This window comes from Ochotona curzoniae, unplaced genomic scaffold, assembly GCF_017591425.1.
Source record: "Ochotona curzoniae isolate NIBS_2020 unplaced genomic scaffold, NIBS_Ocur_1.0 contig_3190, whole genome shotgun sequence".
NCBI lineage: Eukaryota > Metazoa > Chordata > Mammalia > Lagomorpha > Ochotonidae > Ochotona > Ochotona curzoniae.
This window is the reverse complement of record NW_024465751.1, coordinates 23,059,997-23,086,630: the sequence shown is the minus strand read 5'-3', so window position 1 is coordinate 23,086,630 and position 26,634 is coordinate 23,059,997. Positions and strand designations below refer to the sequence as shown.

The 26,634-nt window shown below is 37.1% G+C and overlaps 1 protein-coding gene across 1 annotated transcript in view; it reads left to right on the top strand.

Moving 5' to 3' along the window:
• Positions 1-26,634, top strand: part of ZFPM2 (zinc finger protein, FOG family member 2) — a 433,560-nt gene that overhangs the window by 91,645 nt on the left and 315,281 nt on the right. Inside the window, exon 2 of the mRNA XM_040979429.1 lies at positions 971-1,129. Within this exon, the coding sequence (XP_040835363.1) occupies positions 971-1,129 (159 nt within the window). The remainder of the gene's footprint in view (positions 1-970; positions 1,130-26,634) is intronic.

Below are 26,634 nucleotides of genomic sequence, written 5' to 3'. Positions count from 1 at the left end.
GAGTCTTCCTTAGTCGTAAAGTATTTAGCCTGTCTGAGACTGCCAACATATTAGTTACAAATGATCATAATTGTGTTCTTTGGGTAAAATGCACATTAGTTCTTCAGGAACAGGTACAGACTTCCACTTAGCAACATGAGCCAGATACTTCTGATTCTTTTGAGGCAGTTGGAAGTTCACAATCAACTGTGCAGCATTCCCACACAGTTGGCTTCAAATCCAGCTCAACAACTACAGCCCTCCTTATCCTTTAAGTGAAATAGGTGCATTAATGTACGGCCCTCACTCTCATTCTCTCTAAGGGCATTGTATTTTTATTACTGAAAAAGTATCACATAAATACAAATTACATTTTTTCATTAGAAAACTACTTTTCATTTCAGAAAAAAAATTCAATTAATTATGAATAGGGCTATGCTTTCATCAGGGAGAGAAATATGTAATTTTTCTTCAAGCCTCCATCACCTATAATGAAATCTTTTCTTGGAATCCACTCTTAAGATGGATTTTTATAAGTATAGACTTTATTAGAATCTCGGTTCAATTAAAATGAATTCAATTGCTTTAAATCTTTATTAAAATCTCAGGTAAAATTGTACAACAGTGTAAAGCAGACTTGTACTCTTTACCGGGCATTTAATTCTAACAAATGAACACAAAGTGCACCGTTTGACTCTTGAGGAAAGAATACAAAAAAAAAAAAAAGTTTGGGACTTGGGGTTGTATGTGGGGAAGTGTGAGTGATGCCAAGTGCTTCCCAGAAAGCGGCTTCAGCCGTAGGTGTCTTTCAGCCTCTGTCCGTGGTCAGTAGATGCCCTGCATGTGGCAGGATCTTTTTGCAGTGCCTTTCGGGATACCCCTTGGAATCAGTTTGCTTCACCCCTGTAATGGAGAAGACCCTGTGTAAGGACTTTAGTGCACTACCTTCATTGGATGCTTTTGGTACAAGTGTCCCTGATTCTTTTTCAAGGGCCGCTTGAAGATGCCATCGGAGACGAGGAAGAAGAGTGTCCGTCAGAGGAAACTGATGCTGTCTCAAAAGGAGACTTTCCACTGGAGGAAAGCTTTCCCACAGAATTCGGGTCTGAACACCTGAGCTGCGAAGAAGTGGAATACTTTTGTAACAAAGGTAATCACTGCTGGTTGTGAATCCACATAGTTTATAAAAAGCTGCATCATGGTGTGGAATCAAAGTGCTCCATGTACTGATGCATGCATCACCATCTGGAAGTGTGTGTAGACTTTTTCAAGCACAGTATTACCTTGAGTGACCAAAGAAATAATTTCACTTCTATAAATCCTTTTTTTTAAACATTTAAATAATCTTTTTCTGTTGATTGTTTCATTAGCTGTACACACTTTCAAATTAATTGGTCAAGTATCTCTACTTTCAGTTGTTTTTTACTCTAAGTATTTATTGAAGGTCAGTTGTTTACATGGCACTGAATTAGACCGTGATTAGGACAGATAAAACCCATGCAGATTGTCACTTATTGGCTTTGGAAACTAGATTGCCTTGGGTATTTGACATTGGCTTTCAGCACTAGATGGTGATTTCTAGATAACATCAAATAAGAAAATAAACACCTTTTCTAAATACTGGATGCCCTTTAGATAAAGTAATATTGTAACTAAAGAAGCACCTGTGCCTTAGCTCAGTGGATTCCAAAACTTGACTTGGAGCTAGGTGGCCAAGTGACTCTGTCATCATTGCCACAGGCACAAATTTGCTTTCCTGTCTCAAAATCACTTTAAAAGCTTATGATGTTTCTTCATTTTCTTTTTTGCATTTGATTACTTTGTCTCTACAAGTGTGGGAGATCCTCTATTCTCTCTCATCCCAGTTCAGAGTTTGCCAAGTGTTCCTGTTGCTTTTTTGGTTGAAAAGCAGCTTTTGTTGAGTTTACCATGGCAGCTTCCTTAAGGGTGTGACTGAGTGTGTGTGTCTGCTTGTGTTTATTCACACTTTGGTTTCATTCAGACTGGTTGTTCTGTGTTTCTGTATGGATATATTCGCCATAAAATCAAGATAAATTTTTCAAAAAGCTGCCAGTACATATTACTAAAAGTTTTGATATCACTTTTCCCTTTTGAAGGGAAAATGTGTGTAAATACATATATATGTATATATGTGTGTGTGTGTGCGTGTATCTTAGTTGGATATCTATCCTAGTTCCCATTATCATGTCAGTAGAAACTATGGCTTTAAAGAAGTACAAACAGAATGGCAGCACCAGTTTCTGCACACCCTGAAATTCAGGAAGCCCCCTGACCGTTGATTCCTGAAGGTCTGAAGATGACCTTGGAACACGGACCCTTCAAAGCCTCTTCAAAACCTCCTGGTTGAAAATAAAAACAGCACAGATGGAAAAGGCCTTATCCCCTGTTGTTCTGTTGGTCAAACTGGTATTTCCCTTAACCTTTCTGCATACTAGAACAATTTTTTTTCTTTTTAAAGTGTACTTGTATACTTGAGAAGATTATATATACATATAATATGTACATATAATGTATATATGTATATAAAGATTGGGGAGAAAGAGACTCCAATCTTCTATTCACCAGTTCAGTCCCCTGGTGCCCCTGATGTGCAGGACTAGGCTGAGACTGACATTGGGAGCTTGGCACTTAATCCAGGTGTGCCCTATGGTAAAAGGAACCAAAATGCTTCAAACAGCACTGCTGCCACTCAGAACTTGCATTAAAGTAAATGGACATCAAATCCAAACACTCTGGTAAGGAAAGAACCATTTTAATTCCTGGTCAACTGTACAGCCCTAGAATAAGTTCTTGATGATCTTTCACTATGGCAACACATGTAATAGTTGGTAACAGATAGTACTTCTTTTTTTTTAAGATTTATTTTTATTATTTCTTTATTGGAAAGGCGGATATACAGAGAGGAGAGACAGAGAGGAAGATCTTCCGTCCGATGAGTCACTCCCTAAGTGAGCACAACGGGCGATCCTATGCCGGTCCTAAGCCAGGATCCAGGAACCTCTTCCGGGTCTCCCACGTGGGTGCAGGGTCCCAAAGCTTTGGGCCGTCCTCGACTGCTTTCCTGGGTCGCAGGCAGGGAGCTGGAAGGGAAGCGGGGCTGCCGGGATAGAACCTGCGCCCATATGGGATCCCGGGCGTGCAAGGCGAGGACCTTAACCACTTGCGCCACTGCGCCGGGCCCAACAGATAGTACGTCTAAACTTACCCATTAGGACAATATATATTCTTTTGTGCATTGTAGTTTGCTGCCTTATGTTGTGGTATTGTAATCAACAGTAGGACTGATTAAAAATGGATAAAAATCGGTAACTCATTTTTATTTTTGTTCTTACAGCTACAAAGATTTAGTGTGTACACTCAAATATCTTTAAGTAAAGAGTAATGATAGATACTGTTAGATACAATTTGAATTTTGAGGTCACTTGGTCAAGTCTTTGTTTAACAAAAACATGTAGAGCTCTAAGTTTTAAGTTATTTTTAGAACAAAACAGAATTATGGAACATGTTTACATGACATTCTATGTGGCAGTATCTCTCATATACTCTAACCGAAATACTAACTAATTAAAAACAATAACTGGATTTTAATAGCAAAAAAATATCTTTGGAAGATTAGAAATTAGTGTTTCTGTAGAACTCTGCATACTCCTCTCAGTGATGCACAATTACACATTTGTATCACCAGTCATGGAGGGATAGGCTAGATGCACAATGAAAAGAAGGTAAGTACCAGTGAGACTGAAAAAGCACACAAGAAGTATTTCTCTGCAGAAAAATGTTGTTTGGCTTCATTGATGAAACATGCTTTTTCATATACTGTGCATCATTTATGAATTTAAATTTTTAATACATACAGGAAAATGAGCTGCATCATTTGTAAAGTTTGAAGTGTGCAAAAATCTCTCAGTGACTCAGCTCCTTCAGTGTGTCTGAGAGGTAGCATTTTAAACGTCAAATGCATTTCCTGAATCATAAAATGATCATAAAATGGGCAAAAGTTCCAAATTCTTTAAAATTCGATTTTTTGACTTATTCGCACAGGAGAGCACTGAAGGAATGCCAAGATTTATGTATTTGTTTTCTTTCTTGTCTTAGCAACTGTGTTCTGTATCACAGCATTCATAGACCATTGTAACTTTATTTTTAAGTTCTTTGTATGATTTAGAAGATATAATTGTAGTTGAATGTTCTTTTTTCTCTAGGAATCCATTCTTTTTATAACATAGCTTATTTGCATAGTAAATTTACTATGGTAAATTTTTCCTCAGTTCTATGCTGATAGTATCTATGTTCTTGCTTAAGAGCAAGTTAAAAGAGTCAAAGCATTTGTTAATGAAGTTTGTACTCATTATAATCCTGTGATAAACACAACTTATTCTTATAAAAAGTGCCCAACTTATTCTTACAGAAGTGCCCATAACTGTTGATTAGAATTTTATATTAGTTTTTAATGTGTAAAATTCTTAATTATTTGAGTCTTATTGATGCCTTTGTGACCTGACAATTGTGAAATATCCCAGGTCAATTTTTGCTTCAGATTAGCTACTTAGTTTATATTCTTATTTCTCATCTTTTGAGAATACATGAACTAAATGGATAAAAAGATGCTACTCTGCACTTGTTTTTATGTCTTTTTATTTAAAAAGTTATAACAAAGCATAATGCAACACTTTCTATTTACATCATTCTTTTGTTCAGAAGTTTATAGATTGCTTGGCATCTGGCCTTACAATATCTTTGAAAGGAAGGAAGCAAACAAGAATTATTTCCTAGAATTTACCGGGGATGAAGACATCAAGGCTGGGTCCATAGTGCTACAATATTTCCTGTGGCACTGAATCATTTGCTTTGTACTTGTTTTAATGCCTTTCTTTTGGGTTTATGCACCAGGCACGTAAGTGCATCCGTGCATGTATGGAACTAAGCAAACTGCTACAAACTGAAATACAGGCGGCCTGGAAAGCAGCTGAGTACATTTTATGCTGTGTCACTGCTAGCAGGTGAGACTGCTGTCATCTATTAGCGACACTTGGGTAAACTTAGAAACAGTTTTATCATGGAGTCAGCATGGATCAGGTTTCAAACAGTTTACTATTGTTCATTATTTAGAAGAGGGTTTCATCTCTAAACTATTGAAACTTTTTTAAATAGAAATAAACAGGCCTTGGGTTCCATTCCAGGAGAATGTCAGAGGATATATGAACAGGAAAGAAAGTGTCAGATCAGTGTCACTGTAGGCTAGCAGAACATGGTATTGTTGAAAAACTCAACTAGAAAGAAACTATGTGTCAGTGAACTTTAAGTTATCAATGCTGATTATCTGAAAAAAAAAAGTTACTGAAAGCCCTCACAAATTGTTCTCTGATATCACTGCTCTCTCAATGAAGGCTGAAAGGGAAAAAAGATGTCAGCAATGTAATTTTAGAAGACAAAAAAAAAAATGCTAGTATTTGGATATGGAGGATAGTCAGAGAAAGTATTGGATAAATAGGAAAATGCAATGTATATTAGAGGAAAAGGAATGAAACATTTGTTACCTGGAATTGGATGCAACAATAACCATAGAAATAATCAATACAGAACCAAAGGCAAACAGACAATTGTGTTGGTAGCTGCTACAATTCCAATTAATAGACCACATTCAGACCTCAGATGATCTTTGAAGAATCTGTGGCTTGACTTTCTGCTTGTTGCTACGAGTGCATCAGTAGACAAAAGTCCATCTGCACTTCCAGGAGGACAGTGAGAGATAATGAACTATCAAATTCAAAGTGTGTATGTTGGGCGACATTGAACACCATGATGAGAAATAGAACAGGCAAGGGTGATAGAATGACATTATGTCTCGGTGTGTACCTCTGCATTGCTATTTTGTAAAGAGTGAAACGTAAGGTGCTTTAAGCAGAGATCTGAGAGCAAGACTGAGCTTACAGTACACATTCACACCTGCCGCTAACTAGGTGGCCAGTGTTGCAGGAAGCCAGAAGAGGACAGCAGAGAGCTGGGGAGTGGGAGAGCTGTAGCCCTACCTGTGGAACCTGTTGCTCTAGGAATCTGTTGGAATCCTACCCCACTGGAAGGCTTGGGGAATATGACTGTTTTTTTCTGAGTCACAGAGGAGAGCTGAGTCCAAACAGCAAAAGAGGCCTGGTAAAACACAACTTGTAGATGCCTAAAGAAGACAGTCTGTAGAAAGTGAAGGTTAAAGCAACAAAGCATAGCAGGTGAATGGGGAGCTGCTCAGGAGCTGCTGAAAATACCATCCAAATCCTATGGCTTAGCCAAAGGCTAGATGAGCCTCCATCTGCAGCTCATTAATGTTGTGTCCAGTATGGCAGGTTGGGGGGTGTTTCAGGGTGATGTGAGTCACTTTCTCCCCATCCACTCCCCATCAATAATAACAACATCATCTGATATATGTTTGCTTTGACTTTCCACATCCTTGTTATCAGAAAATAAAGAGTAAACGGCAGGAAAATTAGAACAAGTGCATCATTGTGCCCATTTCTGCAAATATGTTGGCAGGCTTATTGAAACAGACATCTCCTCATTTTTTTTTTCTTATCAACAGTTTGCGCGTTTTGCTAACTTTGTTTAAAAACGAAGAGATTACTGAGAGAAACTATATTTCTGCTTGGATTGTATGTAACAAACCTAAACCTGGATTATTGCCATTAATCTGCTTTCCACCCTGTGTGGAGATAAAGCAACAGAAACATGATCTAGATCTTAGTTTTGAGAAGAAGAAATGAAAAAAGCAAATTAAAATACAGATCTTAATGCGGATGCGGTGGTGAGAGTTGGTAGCTGTTTGTTTTTTGCTTGATTCACAAACCTTCATGTGATCTGGTTTCTTGGTTCAGAAGGCCCATTTCATTACATTTCATACATCAGTTATGACTATAATGATATGTCTTTCCCTCCTCTGATGCTTGGCTGACTAGAATCAGAACCACATAGGGCAGCTCTACCATAATCACTTTGAGTTCAGTCAGGAAGGGGATCTTTACAGGCCACTCTGTTCCTTTTTTTCTTAACGGGATTAAGAAGCTCAGCTCTTTAAATTCTTGCATATAACATTGACATTTCCAGGGTGTGTTTGGACCAGGGAGTTCAAAGAGAAGGAATAAAAAAGAAAAGCCAATATGACTTTGTTTCTTACCTTGCTGGAGGAGCTGTTTGTGCAAATCGCCTATAAGCTTATTGACCTGAATCTTTGACTCCTTGTTTTCTCTGGATTTGGCTGGAGTGGAGACACTGATGGAGCCCTGATAGGACTGATTGAACAGCCCCCAGCTTTGCTTGGCACCGACCTGCTCTCCTTTCCTCAGAACTCCCCCTCCCTCCACATGACATTATTGTTCCTTGGCAAAGCCTCTGTTTTCCTGGATCTAATATTTTTTTTCTTTTTCTTTTTTTTGTGAAATTTATTTTGAAGTCATAAAGTTTTTTTTCTTAACATTTGGCTAGGCAAAATAAAATATGATTTTCTTTCTCTCTCTCTTTTTTTTTTTTTTTACAGATTAGAAATACAGGCCATAATAGTTTCTCCTTGTATTTTTCTCAAGAGATTGAAAAAAAACTCCACCAATGACAAGGTTACCTAGCTCTTGTAACCATCATCGTAATTGCATAATATGGTTCTTGGTTGACGTAAGACTGGTCTCTCTTTAAACAGATATACACAGTATTGTTGGGGAAATGAGGGTGGCATGCTGAAGAATTCTGTTTTTATAGGAAAGTCATCATTGTCTTGTTTCACTGATACCAGAATGTGTAAAAAATTTTTTTCATCACTCAGTAGCCTATAGATAAGGGTTAGATAAGTCATTCAGTACCTGCCTTATTTCTGATCCCAGATATAAAAAATTCAATAAAATTAAAAGTGTTTATTTAATATTATTTATCAGAATCATATGTGGATACTTCAGAAAGTTCATAAAAATAGAATGAAGTTATTTTTGAACTACATGCATATTAGAAGTTTTGCAGAGTCTATGCATGTTAAGAAAAAAATGTATATGGTTTCAAGGTTTTTTTCACCTAAACAAATCCGTATTTTTTTAAAGATTTATTTTTATTATTTTTATTGGAAAGGCGGATATACAGAGAGGAGAGACAGAGAGGAAGATCTTCCATCCGATGATTCACTCCCCAAGTGAGCACAACGGCCGATCCTATGCCGATCCGAAGCCAGGAGCCTCTTCTGGGTCTCCCACGCGGGTGCAGGGTCCCAAAGCTTTGGGCCGTCCTCTGCTGCTTTCCTGGGCCACAGGCAGGGAGCTGGAAGGGAAGCGGGGCTGCTGGGATTAGAACTGGCGCCCATATGGGATCCCGGGCGTGCAAGGCGAGGACCTTAACCACTTGCGCCACCGCGCCGGGCCCACAAATCCATATTTTAATTCAATTTTCCAGAAATTGTAAAGTACCCTCCTACATTGTAATGTATACCATGTTTTCATATATGAAACTCTAAATTCATTGCTATTTCTGTGAGTTCATAATGAACTGACCTCAAATATGCAGTCAGCTGAAAATCTTTTTTTGAGGCATATTAATGTATATAAAACAGTTCTCCAGATTTCTAATAATGTCTGAAATCGTCTCATAATGTAATAAAGTGTATTCTGCTTCTTCTTAAATGTGTCAGCATTGGGAGCTATCTAGTTTTATTGTTATTTTATATTAGCGTTATCACTGCAAATAATACCTTGAAAATTAATATAAAACTATTTTACAATTTAGGGAAACATACGATTTGGTTTTATGGGTAATGTGTTTTATAACAGCAAGAATCCTTTTTTACCTAGAAAATTTAAATATAGATTTTTTTCCTACAATATTGAAAATTAGATTAACAGTAAAAATTTATTTAACCTATTGGTACTTTATGAAGCATTGAAATAGGAAGTTACTTATTATTGATTGTATTTTTCAATTTTAACCTAAGTATTGAGAAAGTCAATCACTAAAAGAGAAGTATTTATTTTTGAGGCTTCTTAAATATCTTCACCGCATTAATAATGTTATGGGTTGAAGGATAAGCTCATGCTTCTTGGAAAAAAAAAAGCTTTGATGAGGTTGTGATTGTGTAAATATTTTTAATTAGAAGCATTTTTATTTCAGTTTTATTCTGCAAATGTTTATTTGAACCAAATTCATACTAATAATTATTCATGTTCACAATTGATTTCTGTGTAATTTTTAATATGTCTTTCCATGTCAACAAAACTAAAAGGTTGACATTTCCTGTAATGATGAAATGCTGCCTCCAGTCCCAGCATCTCATATCAGAGCGCTAGATTGAAGTTCTGGCTCCACTTCTGATTTCAGCTACCTGTTAGTGCCCATCCTTGAGATGGCTGTGGTAGTGGCGTCCCTGCCAAACACATGTGAGTGCAGATTAATTATCTTGGCTCCTGCCTTTGACCTTGCCTGGTCTTGGATGTCAAGCGCATTAGTGAAGTACACTTGTGTATGAAAACTGCATTTCTTTGTGTGTCTGATTTTGTTTGTGTCACTCCCCTTCTCCCCTTTGCTTCTCCCCTCCCCTGCTCTCACTTTTCTTGCCTTCTCTGTCCTTTTCCTTTTACGTCCTCCCTTTTTCTTCTCTATCCTCTCTTCCTTCCCTTTTCCAACCTTCCCCTCCCATGTTCTACCCTTCCCTCTTCATCTCTAAAGCAACAAAACAAAACAAAAATCACACAGTAAAAAGCAAACAAACAAACAAACAAAAAACGAACAAGTAGAAGTACAAATAGTATTAAGGATACCGGGGTAGCTAATTTGTCTTAATCTAATAGTTATTATAATTGACAACCCTGAATGTGACCCTTGGTTTTTTTTGAGATTTGAGAAAACATTGTTACAACTAATTTCATGGAGGCAACTGTGTCTTCTGTGCATTTTATCCTTAAATATTGTAAGTGCTTTAAAGACTTTTTTGATTCTGTATAATTTCTTAGATTTAAATTGGATTTTTGAGAGCTCTTCATTTTTTCATGTGAAATTTAAATTTTCTTATTAGCATGTAATATTTCTCATAATGATCTTTGTTATCTATTGTGAAGCAACAAAAAGTATGAATATGTTTGTCCATATATTACCTGATGGGAAAATCATCCTCTTGGTGGGCATTAATATGGAGAATATAAAGGGAAATATGAAAAGCTTTGATATGATGATTTTAATTACAGTGATAAAGTCACTATTTTGTTGTTCTTAGAAATTCAAGTAAAAATAAGTAAACATGTTGCATCAGTGAAGTTAATACTTGTAAGGAATAGAATAGATTCCTATCTCAGTTTCTTTGTCATGTAGAGATTTCTGGAATTTGCCTTGAGACTGTGCACCAGTTGTAAGGATTATGGTAACGGTAACAACTATGTTAATTTTGTGACTGCTCCTGAAAATCAGGCATTTTGGAATACATGTATTGTTGCATCAGCTTTCTTACAAGCTAGCCACTATTTTCACTTGTGATCTTTATAGGGTCAGTAATTTGGCCAGAGTCACAAGGCTACTAAAATTTAATGTGCATTGAAACTTGAGTTACTGATAAATAAAATAGGCAATTAATGTTGGTTCCTTATGTCCACTATTATAAATTTATATGGAAGCGTTGAGTACATCCAAAATAGGCTGAGTACATACATAGCATAAAACTCAAAATTTTCAGCCTTTTGTTCTCTGGTAAATATCTACTGAATGTGATCAATCAGTTAAAAATGAGGATATTTGCAAAAACCAATAAATAAAAGAGCTAGAATATTTTGGGGTATCTCTTTAAAGGCTGCCAGTATAAGCCAGTTTGCAGTAAGTGGAATTGTAATTGTAATGTAAAGCTTATATTTGGATGCTCCTTAGTGTACTGAATATAGGTGTTACCCTGTGGGGATAATTATGTTATTTTTATTAGTTGTATTGCAGTAAGCCACAATTTTTCACACTCTTTCCCTTGTGATGTGGTTTTCATGTAAGTAAAAAGATTGGAGACACAACAAAATGTGTGTCTGTGGGTAGGGTCCAGTAATAAATAGCAGGGATGTTTACAAATCCATCACAAGTATTTGGATAGGAATTTCAGCTCTGTAGACATGTTTGCAAAGTGAACTCTTAAAAAAAAAGTTTGACCTTAACACTAACTAAGACTAAATAAAAAGCAGAGAAAGGAAGGAAGGAAGAGGGGAAGGAGGCATTGTTTTCAAGGAAAGCTGTGGGCACTGTGAAAACTTTTCACTTTTCTGAAGGAAATACAGTACAGCAGATGGTAAGAGTGGAAGTGAGATAAACATAGGAACTGGAAAAATAAGCAATACATTCTAACAGGTTCTATATCAAAGATCTGGAGAAGCAGAAAGATTAGACAAGGAACTGTTCTGAAACTTGACAGTGGCTGTATCTTACCCAGTTGTAACGCACATAGCAGAGATGGGAAGTGGAATTGCACCGACAGTAGGCTGTGATTATATTTTTCTGACAGTGAGAAAGGAAAGTCTACTTAGGGATTATTTTTATAGATATAGATTTATCAAGGCCTCAATCTACTGCACAAATATATAGAACATTTTGCCCCTCTACCTATTTAGCAATGGTATTGAATCTAATTTCCATTGTCATCATAGAATTAGCACAAGACATTATATTTTGGATTTTAGATAAGCTGTATTTTTTTCAAGTGGAAATTATATCCAAGGCCTATTAAACAAAACTGAGAAATTATGTTACTTGTTTCTGATTTTCTTACGTGTGGCTATATGTAAATGCTCACAAATGACCATGCATTTATAGAAGCAGGAAGAGGAATTCATTAAAAATATTTTCATTTATTTTTTATTGTTATTGTTTCTATGATACACTTCTGTAGGAATAGGGGTTCTTCCTTTCCCCTCCCATCCTCATTTTTCTTTTCCCCTTCTGCTGTTTATCCCCATTTTATGGTGGTGTTATAGTCCTTTAGTAAGGCTTACAAGTTTAACACTTTGCTATTTAAGCATATTGTGGCATTGTAGCTATGGGCAAAATAGAAAATCCAATACCATACTGCCAAGATATATTTAACTGATTCATTGAGATTCCTCCTTTTATTCTCATTTTTTTAAAGATAAAAAGAAGTATGAGTAAGAGGAACAAATGTGTATGAGAGAAAACACACATACACACACATACATAAGGTGATTATTCTATTAACTTTGAGTTGATTACAGAAACAATCTATTCATTCTTAGCTTCCTTGTGGTAATATGTATCTTTTTAGTGTAGAAACTATTCACCAGGGACTGTCATGGTATCCTAAACCTTGCATACACCGGGATCCCCAGTGGGCACCAGTTTGTATCCCTGCTGATCCACTTCCTACTCAGCTCCTTGCTTATGTCTTGGGAAAGCAGTCAAGGATGAACCAAAACCTTGGGACCCTGCACCCGCGTGAGAGACCTGGAAGAAGCTTCTGGCTTTGGATCGACACAGCTCCAGCTGTTCTGGCCACTTCGGAAGTGAAACAGTTGAAAATCTCTCTTTGTCCTTCTCTGTGTAAATCTGACTTTCTAATAAAAGTAAATAAATGCATCTTATAAAATAAACTGCTCACCCACATGTATGTTTCTTACTCAATAGCATATTCCTTGGAGAATAACAAAATAACTCTTAAGAAGGACTAATAATTCATTTTATTTGAATCAGGTAATTTTCACAGAGAGAGAAGGAGAAATAGGGATGTTTTACCATACACTGGTTTACTCCCCACATGGTTGCAGTGACCAGACCTCACTTTATCCGACGCTGGGAGCCAGGGGCTTCTTCAAAGTTCGTTTGTGGATACAGGGACATGAGAACTTGGGACATCCTCACCTGCTTTCACAGACCATAAGTAGTGAGCTGGATCAGAAGTGGAGCAGCTGGGACACAACTGGTGCCTATATGAGATACTTGGTGCCACAGTGTGGTGGATTAGCATATTCTGCTACTATACCAGTCCTGAAATAACAACCTTAAAGAATATGGCATGTTGCTGAAAAGGTAAACACATATTAGCACAATCTCAGTTCATGAAAGATGTGTTTTTTTCAACATCCATTTTGAAGATTTTTTTTTAATTTTTATTAAAAAGGCAGATTTACCAAGAGGAGAGACAGATAGATCTTACATTCATTGCTTCACTCCTCCAGCTAGCTGCAAAAGTCAGATCTGAGCTAGTCTGAAGCAAGGAACATTTTCTGGGTCTCCTATTGGTTGCAGGGGTCCCAGGATATGGCATATCCTCCACTGTCTCCCTGGATCAGAAGTGGAGCAGTTTGGATTAGAACCAGTGCCTATATGGGATGCAGGCACCACATGGTGGAGGATTAACCTATTGAGCCAGTGTACTTGCCCCCATTAGATATGTTTTATCTATAGTATTGAGACTTGTGTTGAAGAAACTTAAGGTGGTCAAAAATATCAGATTATTAGTAAAAGTATTATTTTGAAATGATGAATATTCTGCATATTCTCTGAATTCACACTTAACATTGCCAAATAAATTTGATATCTCTGAGGGTGCTTTGAAAAGTTCATGCAAAACATGAAATTAAAAGAAAATTATATTTTGATACAAAACATTGAAGTTGAAACGTATTTTTAAGTTCATGAAAAGTGTATTATTACAAATCTGTGACTGGATCTCAAGTTTTTATATTTTTTTTTGCTACAAAATTTTAAACATGCCCTCTTATGCATTCTCCTTTAAAATTTGTTTTACAATTATTTCATTATTTCACATAAAATGACAGTTCAAAATAATATTGAGCAATTCTGAAATTGAGTATTCAGATAGATCTTGGATGTTGCATTGGGATGCTGAGCCTGGAATGACCCTGATTTCCGAATGCCTGAGTATTTGAGACAATGGTGTTTGTCCTAGCAGACAGGGTGCTCTGAGCGATACTGTGAGTGCTTCTCAGAGGGAAACTGGGGATCAGGTTAGTGAAGCATAAACTTCAGACCCCTCACTTTTATAGACCCTACCAAGACCTTGCTTCCAAGTATGAAATCATAATTCTGTGCTCTCCGTTGTGTAAAATTTACACCTCGCAAAACCTTTGTTGTATTTTTACCAGTGGGTGATCTCATAGGAGACAACATGATCAGCATTGGTTTCACTTCCTAATTTGTTGGAAAGTCTCCAGTGAGAGTCTTCAGATGTTTTTGCATGCACACTATCTGACTTCCAAATATTATCATTGGAGGATAAGGTGCCCTGAGCCACTTCAAAGACTACAGATATTCGTGAGAAGTCTGATTTTGAAACCACTGTGCTAAAATGTGAAGCTGAGACAAGAGAGAATTCTTTCACATATCTGAAAGTCTGGAAGATGTGTGCGTACTGTGTTTTGTCAATGTTTGTGCCAGTTGCCAACCATAGCTTTGTGACAAGAACAGGGAAGGTACTTTGGGAAGAACTTGTGGAAAGGAAAAAAACAAAAATGTCCAGATAGGTACTTTGTCAAGATATTCCTGAGTGCCCCAGGTGATGCAGTTAGTTGGGCATCTGGATTAGGATCAGGCTAACATGATCCAGCATATCTTTCCCCCACAGTTATTAGGACTACTTGAAGGTTAAGTTCAGTTAAGTAAGAAATGGTCACTGAATCATCTGCCTTCTATCCCATTGTTTAGAAGGGAGGCTAATTAAGTGATTTGTTAAAAGTGGAGCTTTTTTGCTGCTTATAATCAGGTGACCAACTGCCGAAGTTCATTCCAGGAAGATTTTTAGCTTACACAAAATGCAGGTTTTATTTGTTTTTCTTAATTTATGCAATAACTAAAGACTCAGTCTCAGTGACAGATATCCATGCTTAATCCAATATAATAAATATATACTAAGCATGTGCTAGTTATTGTGAGAGGTACTTTGGGTATATTGTGATTAAACACAGGGAGGGTCCTAGCTATCCTTGAGTTTAGATCTTAGTGGGGAGGCAGGTGTTGAGTAAACAAGCACATTAATAGTGAAAGGTGCTTCACCCTAGTGAGAAAGGTCAGAGAAAATGTCTTTGAGTGTAATGCTTGAGATAAAATCAAATGCTCAACAGGCAAGACCTAGGTAAAAAGTAGTAATGGGTTACTAGAGGAAGGAGCTGAAGCTGTCCCAAGCAGCTTGTGGATGATAAATGAGCAAGCAGAGAGCAGTGAGGACTGAAGTGTGCGTCCAAGGCATCAGGAAGAACCGTGATTGGGAGGTACGGGTAGGAAGTCATGAGAGGATGAAAACGATCTTGAAAGCAGAGGCATTAAGTGCAAATTTAAGCCACAACAGAGAGAAAACAGAAGGGTGAGATTCAATTCCAGCGATAAAGCAGCAAGGAAAAGTGGTTTATGAGGGACGTTATGTGCTTTAATTCTGAGCACTGGGGAGTCGTTCAAAAATTAGGATGTTTGAAGTCATGTTTTCTTTTCTTTCTTTTTTTTTTTTTTCCAGATATGGGGTCAAATCTGTTTTAGCTTGTCCCAGAATACTCCTTTTCCATTGTCCACTTCTCAGTCATAACATTTTGAAGTGTGGTTTGAGTAAAATCTGTGTGTAAAGGAATCAGTGATGGTGTAATAATCAAACACTGGGGTAATGAGTAATTGTTATGAATCATAGTCTTAAATGGGTTGCCAGAGAGAAGTAACCCCTCTGGAATGAGTCGTTCGGTGTAAAGCTGAAGAATAAAGAGGGAGAGGATACAGAAAATCGTGTTTAAATATCATTTTTGGCTCAAATTGGTTTGATCTTTCTGTGAAGATTAGATTGGCTTGTTGGGGACATGATTTCAAACATTGTTATTGTTGATGCTTTTTTTTTCAAGAATTATTTATTTTTATTGGAAATTCAAATTTATACAGTGAAGGAGAGACAGAGAAAAAGAACTTCCACCTACTGGTTCACTCCCCAAGTGGCTGCACCAGCCGGAGCTGAGCCAGTCTGAAGCCAGGAGACAAGGGTTTCTTCTAGTTATCCCACATGAGTGCAGAGACCCAAGGCTTTGGCCCGTTCTCCACTGCTTTCCCAGGCCACAGGCAGGGAGCTGGATAGGAACTGGAGCAGCCAGGATACAAACCGGCATCCATATGGAATCTTGGTGTATAGGAGGCAAGGGTTTTAGCCACTAGGTGACTGCTCCAGACCCTGTTCATGGCTTCTATAAGTGAATGAAGGGTTTGAAATGAAAATACAGTCCAGAAAACTGAAAAAAAAAAATACTGTTTTTCTTGATAGCAAAACGAGAGATCTAAGAATTGGCAGATTGTGGTTCAAAATACCCTCATGTACAGACCTCATGCATTCCCGTATCTGATCTTTGGAAAAACAATTATCTTCGTTATATAGAATTCTCTGATTATATTATTAGTGGCAGTAGAGTTTTGGGATTTCTTTTGGGAGTGTGAGGGGAAAAAAAGAACAGTAATAATGAAAATCATTATTTAAAAATAAGCTTCAGAATATATATGCGTATATATATATATATATACACACACACATATGAAAATGACTTTAAATGAGTGAACCATTTTCTTTTCACTTTTTTTGAATATATTTGATCCTTTGAGATGCGAAATAATGAACAATAAAATTACTGAATGTTACGCCAATGAGAATTTGGCTTAAAATGTATCTTATGTGGAAATTTCTCCTATGTTCCATTTTTGGGGAACTTAAACTAGGAAAAAAATGCTTTTCACAATGTATGGTGATATTGACAGCAGGAATATCTATACTTTAACATTTAATACATTAAAATTTTATAAATCATGTTTTTTTCAAATTACTGATACTTTAATTGTGACATTTATATGATGTGGTGCCATTAACATTAACACTTTCAATCATTTCTCCCATAGCATCTGTGATAAAATGGTACAAATTACAGTAGACTTACATCCACTGTGGAAATTCAGTTTCTTTCCAAAATGAAAAGCCACTGTCCTATTGGTACCTGATTCAGGATTGGTTCCCCATCTAGGATCTGAAAAACTCATAGACAAGTAAATGGCTTCTGTTGTTTGGATATCTTCAATTCTTTATTTTCAGAGACCTGAGAAAGACTATGTTCAACATGATGATATATTAAAGAGTTAAAGGAAACGTGTTCAGGGAAATCACGTGCAGTTTTGAACGTAAGAGCAAAGTGAATGTAAGGATCCCAGTTGTTTCGTATGTGTGCAGCAAGTCAAGAGGAGATCTGAGACGCTGTGATTTGATCAAAAAGTATAATGGGGCTGTTCTTTTAAAAGAGGTGAAATGTTTAGAGTTCCTTTTAGATATTACCATAAGGGTGCAACACTTGGCTGCTTTTATTTTTGTTTCTGGAGACAGGACCGTGCCTATAATTTGGCAGTGGAGAGTTAATCTAACGTGACATTTTGTTTGGATAATCTATAAGTAAGCAATTGTTTTGAGCCAAACAGTAATGTGCAAAGCAAACATAAACTGAATCTTCAACTTTCATGTCCTCGCCCTTCAATGTGAGCTGCAGTTTTCTGTTTCTGACTGTTAGAGTCCTTTAACCAAAGCTATCTTGTCTGATGATAAAACCATAAGTGTATGAAGCTCACACATTTTTCATCTCTTTTATGACCTTATCTTTCATGAGCGGCTTCTGTGAAGGTATCCTAACTATAGGAAGCACCTGGAAAACATATGTGATATCTATTCTCTGATAAGCAGTTGTGAACAAGAAAGTAGATCTGTCACTTCTGAACTGCTCATTGTTAAAAAATACTTTGATGATTTAGCTGATTGCAAAATACATTATAGGGATGACTAACAGCTACAGCAACACTCCTAGTAAGAAAGTTCAATAGTTATATTGTACAAGCATTTCTATAAGAGGTTAATATTGATAGGAACTACATGGATTAAAAGAGCAGGGTTGAGAAATGCTGTTTTCTTGCATGACTGCTTTCAAACACTGCTGCTGTTTTGTGCTAAAAAAGTGACTGTCTCGGAATGTGGCAATCTGTAATTTCTAGAACAATGTTTGACTTCCAGTAAAAAGGTGTTTGTTTGCATTTTTGAAATTATTTTTGCTCATCCAGTAATAGGCATTACTTTTGCGACCTTACTAACAATATCTGATATGATATTAAAATATTCTGTTTCCTGTATTTCAAAGGCTATATTCTAAGCATTTCCTGAGTCATTTATGCTGCATTTGTGTTTCTCAATAACACCTTCAATTTCCTTCTATAGAGCTTTCATTGATTCTGAAAATGAGACTAAACTATTGAAGAGCCCCCCAAAAATATGTAGAAAAAAACAACAAAGGAATTTAATCTTGAAATGGAAAACCATTAAGTTCTTAGTCATTATTTATTTTGCCTCACCATTTTATGAACTGGTTTCTCTTTATAATATATTATATTTTACTATCATATATAATTTATTTTAATGTATTAATATAAATAATATTCAGAAATCAGTTTGTAAGCACACACACACACACACACACACACACACACACAAGCACTCATAGTGTTTATTCCATTAGAAATGATTCCACTGTGGTAAAAATCCACTGAAATTTCTGCTTGAAAGTATGTGAATAAATACTTTTGAGTAAATGAAAGAAAATAAATTGGATTCATAGATATTGCTGTTGATTTTCTTTGTGATATCCTTTTTCTCTGTTCCTCTTTTTCTTATCAATAAAGTTTTGAGGAAGTATATTACCAAAATTTCATTAATAAATTGCATATGTAATTTTTAAAGCTATTCTATGCTGTGAACTTCAAGCATACAAGCATTTTAAAAAGCATCTAGCAAAAAAAAGATGTTGATGAAGTCAACACCAACTCGAAAAGATACTGGAGTTCGGTTGATAACAAACTAAAATTCTGTTTACAAATTTTCCAAGGAAACAAATATATTCAGAAGAAAGAAGGAAATCTCAAGTGTGTATATGTATGTGCGTGTCAGGGGGGAAACAGTGTTTCATCAAAGTAATTTAGTGATTTCATAATTGATCGAATTAGTTTTAATAAATCATTCAATTTTTCATTAGTAAAAGGATGAATTAAAAATGAATTAGTCAAAACATTACCATAAAAATGAGAACTAGAGTCCTTGAGATAAAGTTGGAATATTCAGGGTCTAAAAGTTGAAAACTGTAATGTATTTTAGTTATTAAACAGAAATAATTGTGCAGAAAGCAATTAATTAGCAGAAGTAATGGTATTGTAGTAGGTTATGGTAAAGAGAATGAATCTAAAATCTAATTTTCTAGCTGGTTAGGGAGCAATGTTCATTGATTAAGCATCTGTGTGTAGTTGATTTTACTAAATGCCAAGTAAAATTAGAAACTTTAGGAAAATAATACTTATAAATATTAAATTCATTCATTAAGCATTTGTTTTAATGTAAGGGCATGGAAAAGAAGTCACTTTTTTACATCTGCTGAGAAGAAAGGCTGATTATGTCTTGCTGTCTTCATTGCTTATCCTGTGGATGTTGACTGTAATCTCCTAATAAGATAGAAGTGTGGTCTTTGGAGTTAACAAACTTGATATCAAATCTTGGCATGTGACACTTCCTAGCAAGGTACCTGTGTGTTCTGCATCTGTGTCTTACTGGTTTTTTTCTGAAGTATAGGAATGTTAGTACCTTTCAGAACTGTTGAGGCGATGGTCTTAAAGTGTTGAGTAATATATGCCTCGCAATTAGTACTGTTCAAGAAATGATAATGTTTAGATTTAATGTGAAAATCTGAGCTTGATGGCTTGATTTGTGCTTCATTTCTCTTGATAATTTTATTAATTGGCGCATAGTAGATCTTGATTTGAATATAAACAAAATTTTGATCTTTTTTATTTCTGTCATTTTCACCTTAGTCATGCTTCTGTTTTGGCATTATTTCTTTAAGAAAATGCATTTAAATAACTAAGCAGAATTTAAAATCTGGTTCTATTTTTTCTTAACATAACATATATTGCATGTATACCAAGTTTCCTAAAGATTAAAATAGGTACAAAATGCAAATTCTTTTGAGATGCTAATTGTGGATAATTAACTATTTTCAAAGTGCTTCTTTAACTGAATACTCTGCAATATTTATTTCTAGTGCTAATTATATGTGCTGCATAATGAAACAAATTAGAGCAAATTGTTCAATGAATCAGGGTTATCAATACTAGTTTGCTCCAGATGTTGGCACAAGTTAAATCTAAGCTCTGTAGTTCTGATTTGGTAATTAAATGTCATTTAATGAAAGTGATTTATTATAATATAGAATTACTAGTTTAAGCAAGCCCTTAAGAGGCTGAATTATAATTTTTCCAGTTTGAATGATTTACCAAATTTCTATATGCAGACAGTTGTCTTCTGGGATGTGTCATCTTTTGGCCATTTATGTTATCTAATAGATACTGGATGAGAAGGAGCAGGGGTATTTTGTCTCCTACTGAATAAAGGAAAGAATACAATTCAGTTGAATGTCATACAATAGGAATATTTTCCTTAGCATTTTGAGCTTTGATTCATACTCATGGGTTAAAATGCTGTCTGGTTTCACCTTGCTTTTTCAGCTGCCATTTTTTTTTTTTTTTACATTCTTTACATGGTTAATTAGGGCACAAAGGTTCCAGGGCTACAGGAAAATGGGTAAGACTATTATTTCCACATTCTCTCTCTCTCTCTCTTTTTTTTTTCTGTATCTGGGGTAAATGGAAAGATAAAGGGAGAAGCCCCACCCAACCTCCCACCCATCCCAGATCCCCAATGCTCTGAGGATCTTGCTCAAGTGGTTTTGATAGTGCAATCATTTCAACCATTATGAATTGCTGCTACTCTCAACATTGGAATGAAGTCGCTGCAGAATCCACTGATTGACATAGTCCACCTTAGAGTCTCTGTTTGCCCAGATTTTCACTGCCGGCATATGGCTGAGTCAGTTGATTAATTTGTTCTGTCCTCTGTTGTGGTGCCAGGTATCCTCTGCAGGATCTGATAGACTGCCATATCCTCCATGTGCACCTGATTGTACTTTCCACTGCTCCTTCTAAGCATCTGAAGAGGCTCAGTTCTGGCCTTTGCACTCCATGGCAGACCATGGAGCCTGTACTTCTCTTCATGGTTGGAGTTCTGAGTCTGGCAGTTTGACTGGGGAGATCCCCAAAGAAACCTTGTCTGAGGTGATCCCAGACAAGTTTCTGGTGTGTACTTGCAAGTACAGGGTTCAGTACAGTCCATTGCCGCAATCAGCTGGTCGTTGCAATTGCTGGGTCAGTTCTGTTTCTAGTCCTGTCTTCCACTGGAACCAATGGGTGTTGCATTCCAGCCTGATTCTTCCCCGCCCACACTGGGCCCTTACATAAACCAGTAGGAGCTGCAGCCTAGGCAGGGCAACCCACAATAACCCCAACAAGGCACTCCCCCTGCCCTAGTTCCCCTGCTTGCCAGTATGTACAGCAGACTAGTCTAGTCTGTCCATATCCCATTCAGCTCATACATGTCATTGGGCATTACAGCCTAGTTTAACACAACCACCTCCACTATCCAGCCCCCACACATGCTGGGGGTGCTGTTCTGTCCAGCGACCCCACCCCTATTTCCAGCTAGTGAGGGTTACAGTCTAGCCCAGCCCATCATGTACCCTATCCCAGCTGTAATATGTTTTTGTATGTGTTGCGGCCATACCTGGCCCAACCCACACTGTTCTGGTGCTTGGATTCACCAGTGGCTGATGTGAACTGGTTCAGCCTAGTCTGCCCCTGACCTGTGCCAAATGTATGCCAGTGGGTATCTTTCCCTGGCCTGGTCTGAGCTGTTCCTTATCATGCTTCTTTTGCTTATGTGCAGGGACTGTGTCCTGCCAGAGTAGCTGCCCAGGCTCCTCCATCAGAACCTCTCCCAATGTCAGATTTCACACACATCGGTGGGTCCATGTGTTATTCATGGGTTAAAATGCTGTCTACTTTAACCACCTGCTGTTTTCAGCTGCCATTTTTTCCTATACACTAATTTAAGCATTGTAGTATCTTTCCTTAGGGGATATTCTTCCTAATTTCTTTAAAGATTTATGCTATTTTTGTATTTTTAAGGCAGAGGAGAGAGAGAGAGAGAAATCACTCCCCAGATTGCTACTCCAGCCATGGCTGTGCCAGCTGAAATAAGGAACCAGAACCCTGTTCTTTCCCACAAGGGTATGAGGAGCCCAAATATTTGGATCATCTTTTCCTGCCTTGCTTAGGAGGAGGTTAGATAAAAATCGTACTGGTGTCAAAGTAGAAGTTTAACTCACTGTGCCACAACTCTGGCCCTGATGACTCATATTTTTGGTCAGAAAAAAGGTGTTTATAAACATAGAGTCTCAGATCATTAAACCTACAGAATTCAGTTTTACATAAGATCATACCTCTGAAGTTTGGGATAATTCATTGCTTCCTTTTGAGGCACCAAATCTGGGTAAGGTGCAGTGCCTGTGTGTTCCTGTGTGATCATGGATTGTTGTAATCAAGACTTTCACTGGACCAGATTGCAATTCTCTGTTGATGTCTCCCTCTAAAACTTCATTTTATGAAAGAAGGGGTTAAATATATATATATTTATATATGCTGCACATCACCCAGGGCCTAGGACTCAAAAAGTGGCATTTAAATAAGTACAGAATGATTTGTACCATCTCTTTGCAGCTTAAGAAAACATTGATTCAGGTGAATTATTTTCTTTAACTTCTCAGTCTTGTGATTACTATGACTATGATGCAATATGTTATTCTAAACATTTTCTTCTGTAGTTGTTTGTATATTATTTTTTCTTCCAGATATGTAATTTACCTAATAAAATGTTTGAGGGTCTGCTTAACCATAGCCTCACAGCAATTAAGGGAAGGATTCAAGACATGAGGTAGAGTGTTGTTATAGCCTGAATGAGACAGTTCAAAGACAGAGGTCTTTAAGAAACCCTGTTACTTGTAGATTCCATTATTTGTATCATATGGATCATGCCAGCTTCCCCAGGAAACTAGAGCAAGTGCTTCTCATTGCCTTAACATGAAGGTACAACTCATAAGTATATTATCTTGGTTCTTTGTTTATGCTTCTGGTCCGTAAATTTTTATACTTGTACCTATGGCTGCTTGGAATTATTCATAAACTGCCTTAATTTTGGATTTTTGATTAGTGATCACTGTTCTTAGATATTTTGCCTCTCTTCTCTGCTAGATTATGTATTATAATATCAGAAAGTATTGTCATTTTAAAAGTTTCTCATTGTGTGTTCAGACGTGTGTATCATAAATGTTAATGATTGTTTAAATTTTGCATGGTGCTGTACTTTTCCTGCCAATATAATAGTAAAGCCCAAGATTCGCTTCTTTCGTGTGATGCTGAGTCAATACCTGAATATAAAACTTCTGAAAGTGGCTCTGCTATGAATCTTACTCTAGTCTCTAGGCCTTGGATAAATTATTTTTAACACCTGCTGCTTGTATTGGGTTCTGTGTGATGATGATTAAAGTATTCACATTTTTTTTCCTTTAACTGGGGAAGGGAGGGGATCATAAAAGATGTTTAGGAAGGAAACTGGAGTACAAGTCAAGATTCTCCAATTTAATTTCTTATCTTGTATAAGCTGCTGCTTAGGCCATTTTAGGCCTATCATATTTCCCAAAAACTCTACTGTCCTGCTTGGTGTGGACAATCTGCCACTTCTACTACGAGTGGGAAATTCTTATTGCTGAAGTGTGAGACTATTTGGAGAGACGCTCCTTGTCTAGAAATTTATGTTCTAGCTATAGACCAAGGGTAAATTATTGATCCTGTCTGCATATCAGTTTCTTGCATTGGGGCTTTGATCTTACTTTAGTTCCCCAAGTCACCTTTGGTGCTTAGATTCTTTGAAGATTTATGCTGAATGAGAGGGGCAGGCATTGTAGTACATGAGGTTAAGCCACTAATTAGGATGTCTGCATCCCATAATCAGAGTGCCTTTGATTGAGCACTGACTCTGCTTTCAATTCAGTTTACTGCTAATCTGCTCCCTGGAAGACTGATAATGTCTCAGGTAATTCTGTTGGTGCCACCCATGTGGGTGATCCAAATGGAATTCTTGGCACCTAGGCTTTGCTTGGTATTGCCCAGGTTGTTGTGAGCATTTGGGGATTCTATAATCAGATAATGAAGAATTCTCTCTCTCTCTTTCACTGCTTTTCACAAAATGAATGATGGAGAAAACTGGTAAAAAAAAATAATAGTGGGTGGATACTATTTCAAAACTTTAGGTTGCATTCTTTACACTGTTGAGAAGAACAATTCCCTTTGTACATGCTGCTGAATTAGCACAACACCTGCTGCTGAAACTTCAGTTAGGCTGTTGGAATGTAATCACAAGGATACTCAATAAAGTGGCAGATCCTATTGTGGAGTCTTGTTCCTGTGAAAAATAAAGTGTTGCAAATGCCAGTAGTTCCCCAAATTAGGTCAAGGATACCTGATGGTAATCAAAAAGAATTAGTTGGTACACTTACTGATGTCTTATGAAATAGCATTGAATCAATAGAGAACATTTCTAGTCTTCTTCTGTTTCTTGTTGTTAAGTCATTGAGCTTGTCTCAGCTTCATGTGACCATGACTTAAATATTGTCATGTTTGCTGTTTTTCTAATACAAAGCAAAAGACCAGATACTCAGAATGGAAAGAGACATAATAGAATTTAACATTGTTAATTGTGTTTCTTTTGAATTGATTTCTGTGACTTACTCTCTGTTTTTTTCCATATGATACTGATTTTTCCATTTATAATAGTGATGTTTGTTTTTAAACACTACTGTTTTTAAAATTAAGTCTTTGGTTTTTAAATAAATGTTATAAAATAAAGCATTTATAGAAAATATCTCATAAAATATAACAGATGTGTTAACTGTACCAAAAGTTGCAAAAATACTATGAGAAGCTGGGGAAGGAATAGAGTATATCTGTAAGGATTCAAGTAGAAAATTGATTACATGATCAGTAGGTTTGATGAAGGGAGAGTATACAAGATCTGGATGGAGGGGTGAGAAGTACCCAAGGGGACCCAGCATTGGGAAGCTGTTAGCACTTTGTTCTCAAGAGGTGTATGAGACAGTGATGCTTATGAGGAGCCTAAGAGGAGTAGGGAGAAATCTCCAAAAGGGAGGTTTGTGTCTGTAGTGACAGCTGCAGGAGACAAGCAGTGGGGAGGGCTTGAGGACCAACTGCCCAAGTTGTCCCTCTCCTTCTGTCAGCTAATCTTCTGTCAGTGCTTCTACTGGGTCAACTCAACCAAAAATCGTAGCTTGAGGAAAAGCCACTCAAGGAGTTCATAGATGTCTGACTCCATGATAAGCAAAATAGGACAGAGAGGGCAGAAATCAGACTGGACCCTGCAGTCAGGAGTCAGCACAAGGGATCCAGCTCATGGAAAGTGACTTTAAGATTCCCCAACAGTCCCAAAACTGTGCTTCCAGTTATGACTGTCTGCTTTTTGTATGACATTGCCTCAAGAATTACTTATATGTAGGGGTGAAAACCCAAGTATTTAATGACTAGCCAACCTGGCCTAGGATTCACAACAGATGCCACAAGGCACCTGCTGACCTGGTTTGATCTGTTACTTATTGGACCGGGAAGGTGGAAAAAGGTTCATTTGGCAGGAACCAGGGCAGGCAAGGGGCTAATGAACAGTTGGATATTTTAATGTACTTTGAGCTTACTAGGGTGTGTGAACTGAAGATCAACCTGGTTTTGCCTCAGAACTCCCTAATCTCCAGGAATTAATTGGTTGACACTGTTACAGGAACTGAAAAAGGAACATGAAGGATGAAGTTTTATCTAATTATTGTCTCTTTTTTAGTACTGTCCTATGGCAATCCAACCTTGTTTCACACACTGATTTGGTGAACCTGCTCTCCTTCATGAGTTCTCTGTTTCCAGAAAGGGATTTGATATGTACTCTCTGTATCGTATGGAACCTACAACAATTATTAAACGTGGTAGATTTTCAGTAAGTATTTGCTGGATGAAGTTCCATTGGTATTCATCTGATCAGTCTAAAAGGAGAAGATCACTTCCAAAGAGGTATCAGTTTTGGACATAGGGTTAGTGGTGCGGGTTGTATACTTCTTTCTTCATTAGCCACGAGAGCCAGTGCTTTTCTGTTAAGGAAATTGAGTTCAACAGAGCTGTCACTTGGCACTATCCTCATTGTAACGTATTCTCTGTCCTTAATTTTATTCTACTTTTAAGGTCTTTGTGTTGTGAAGCTATAGATAGAGATGTCTATAAAATATATGGAGAAAGTAAGAAATTTCCAGAAATAACATCTCCCCCAACACACACATATAGAGACAGTCATGCATCAACCAGTTTTGATCAAAGGTAGACCCCGTTTTCAAGGGCTTATACCATTTATTTATGTATGGGTTGCATCATCTAGACCTTTATGGTAATCATGCTATGAACAAATCACCAAAGGACATAGTTCTCAAAGCACCCTGCCATTAAACAATCCGTGAATGTATATCCATACGGGAATTTGTTACAGGAATTGGGAGGCTGAGGAATTGCACATTGCAGAAGCAGGCAAGCTGATAAAGTGGCTTGGTTTAAATCTTCAAGTCAGGGAATAGGAGATGTGACAGAGAAACTCTTAGTTCC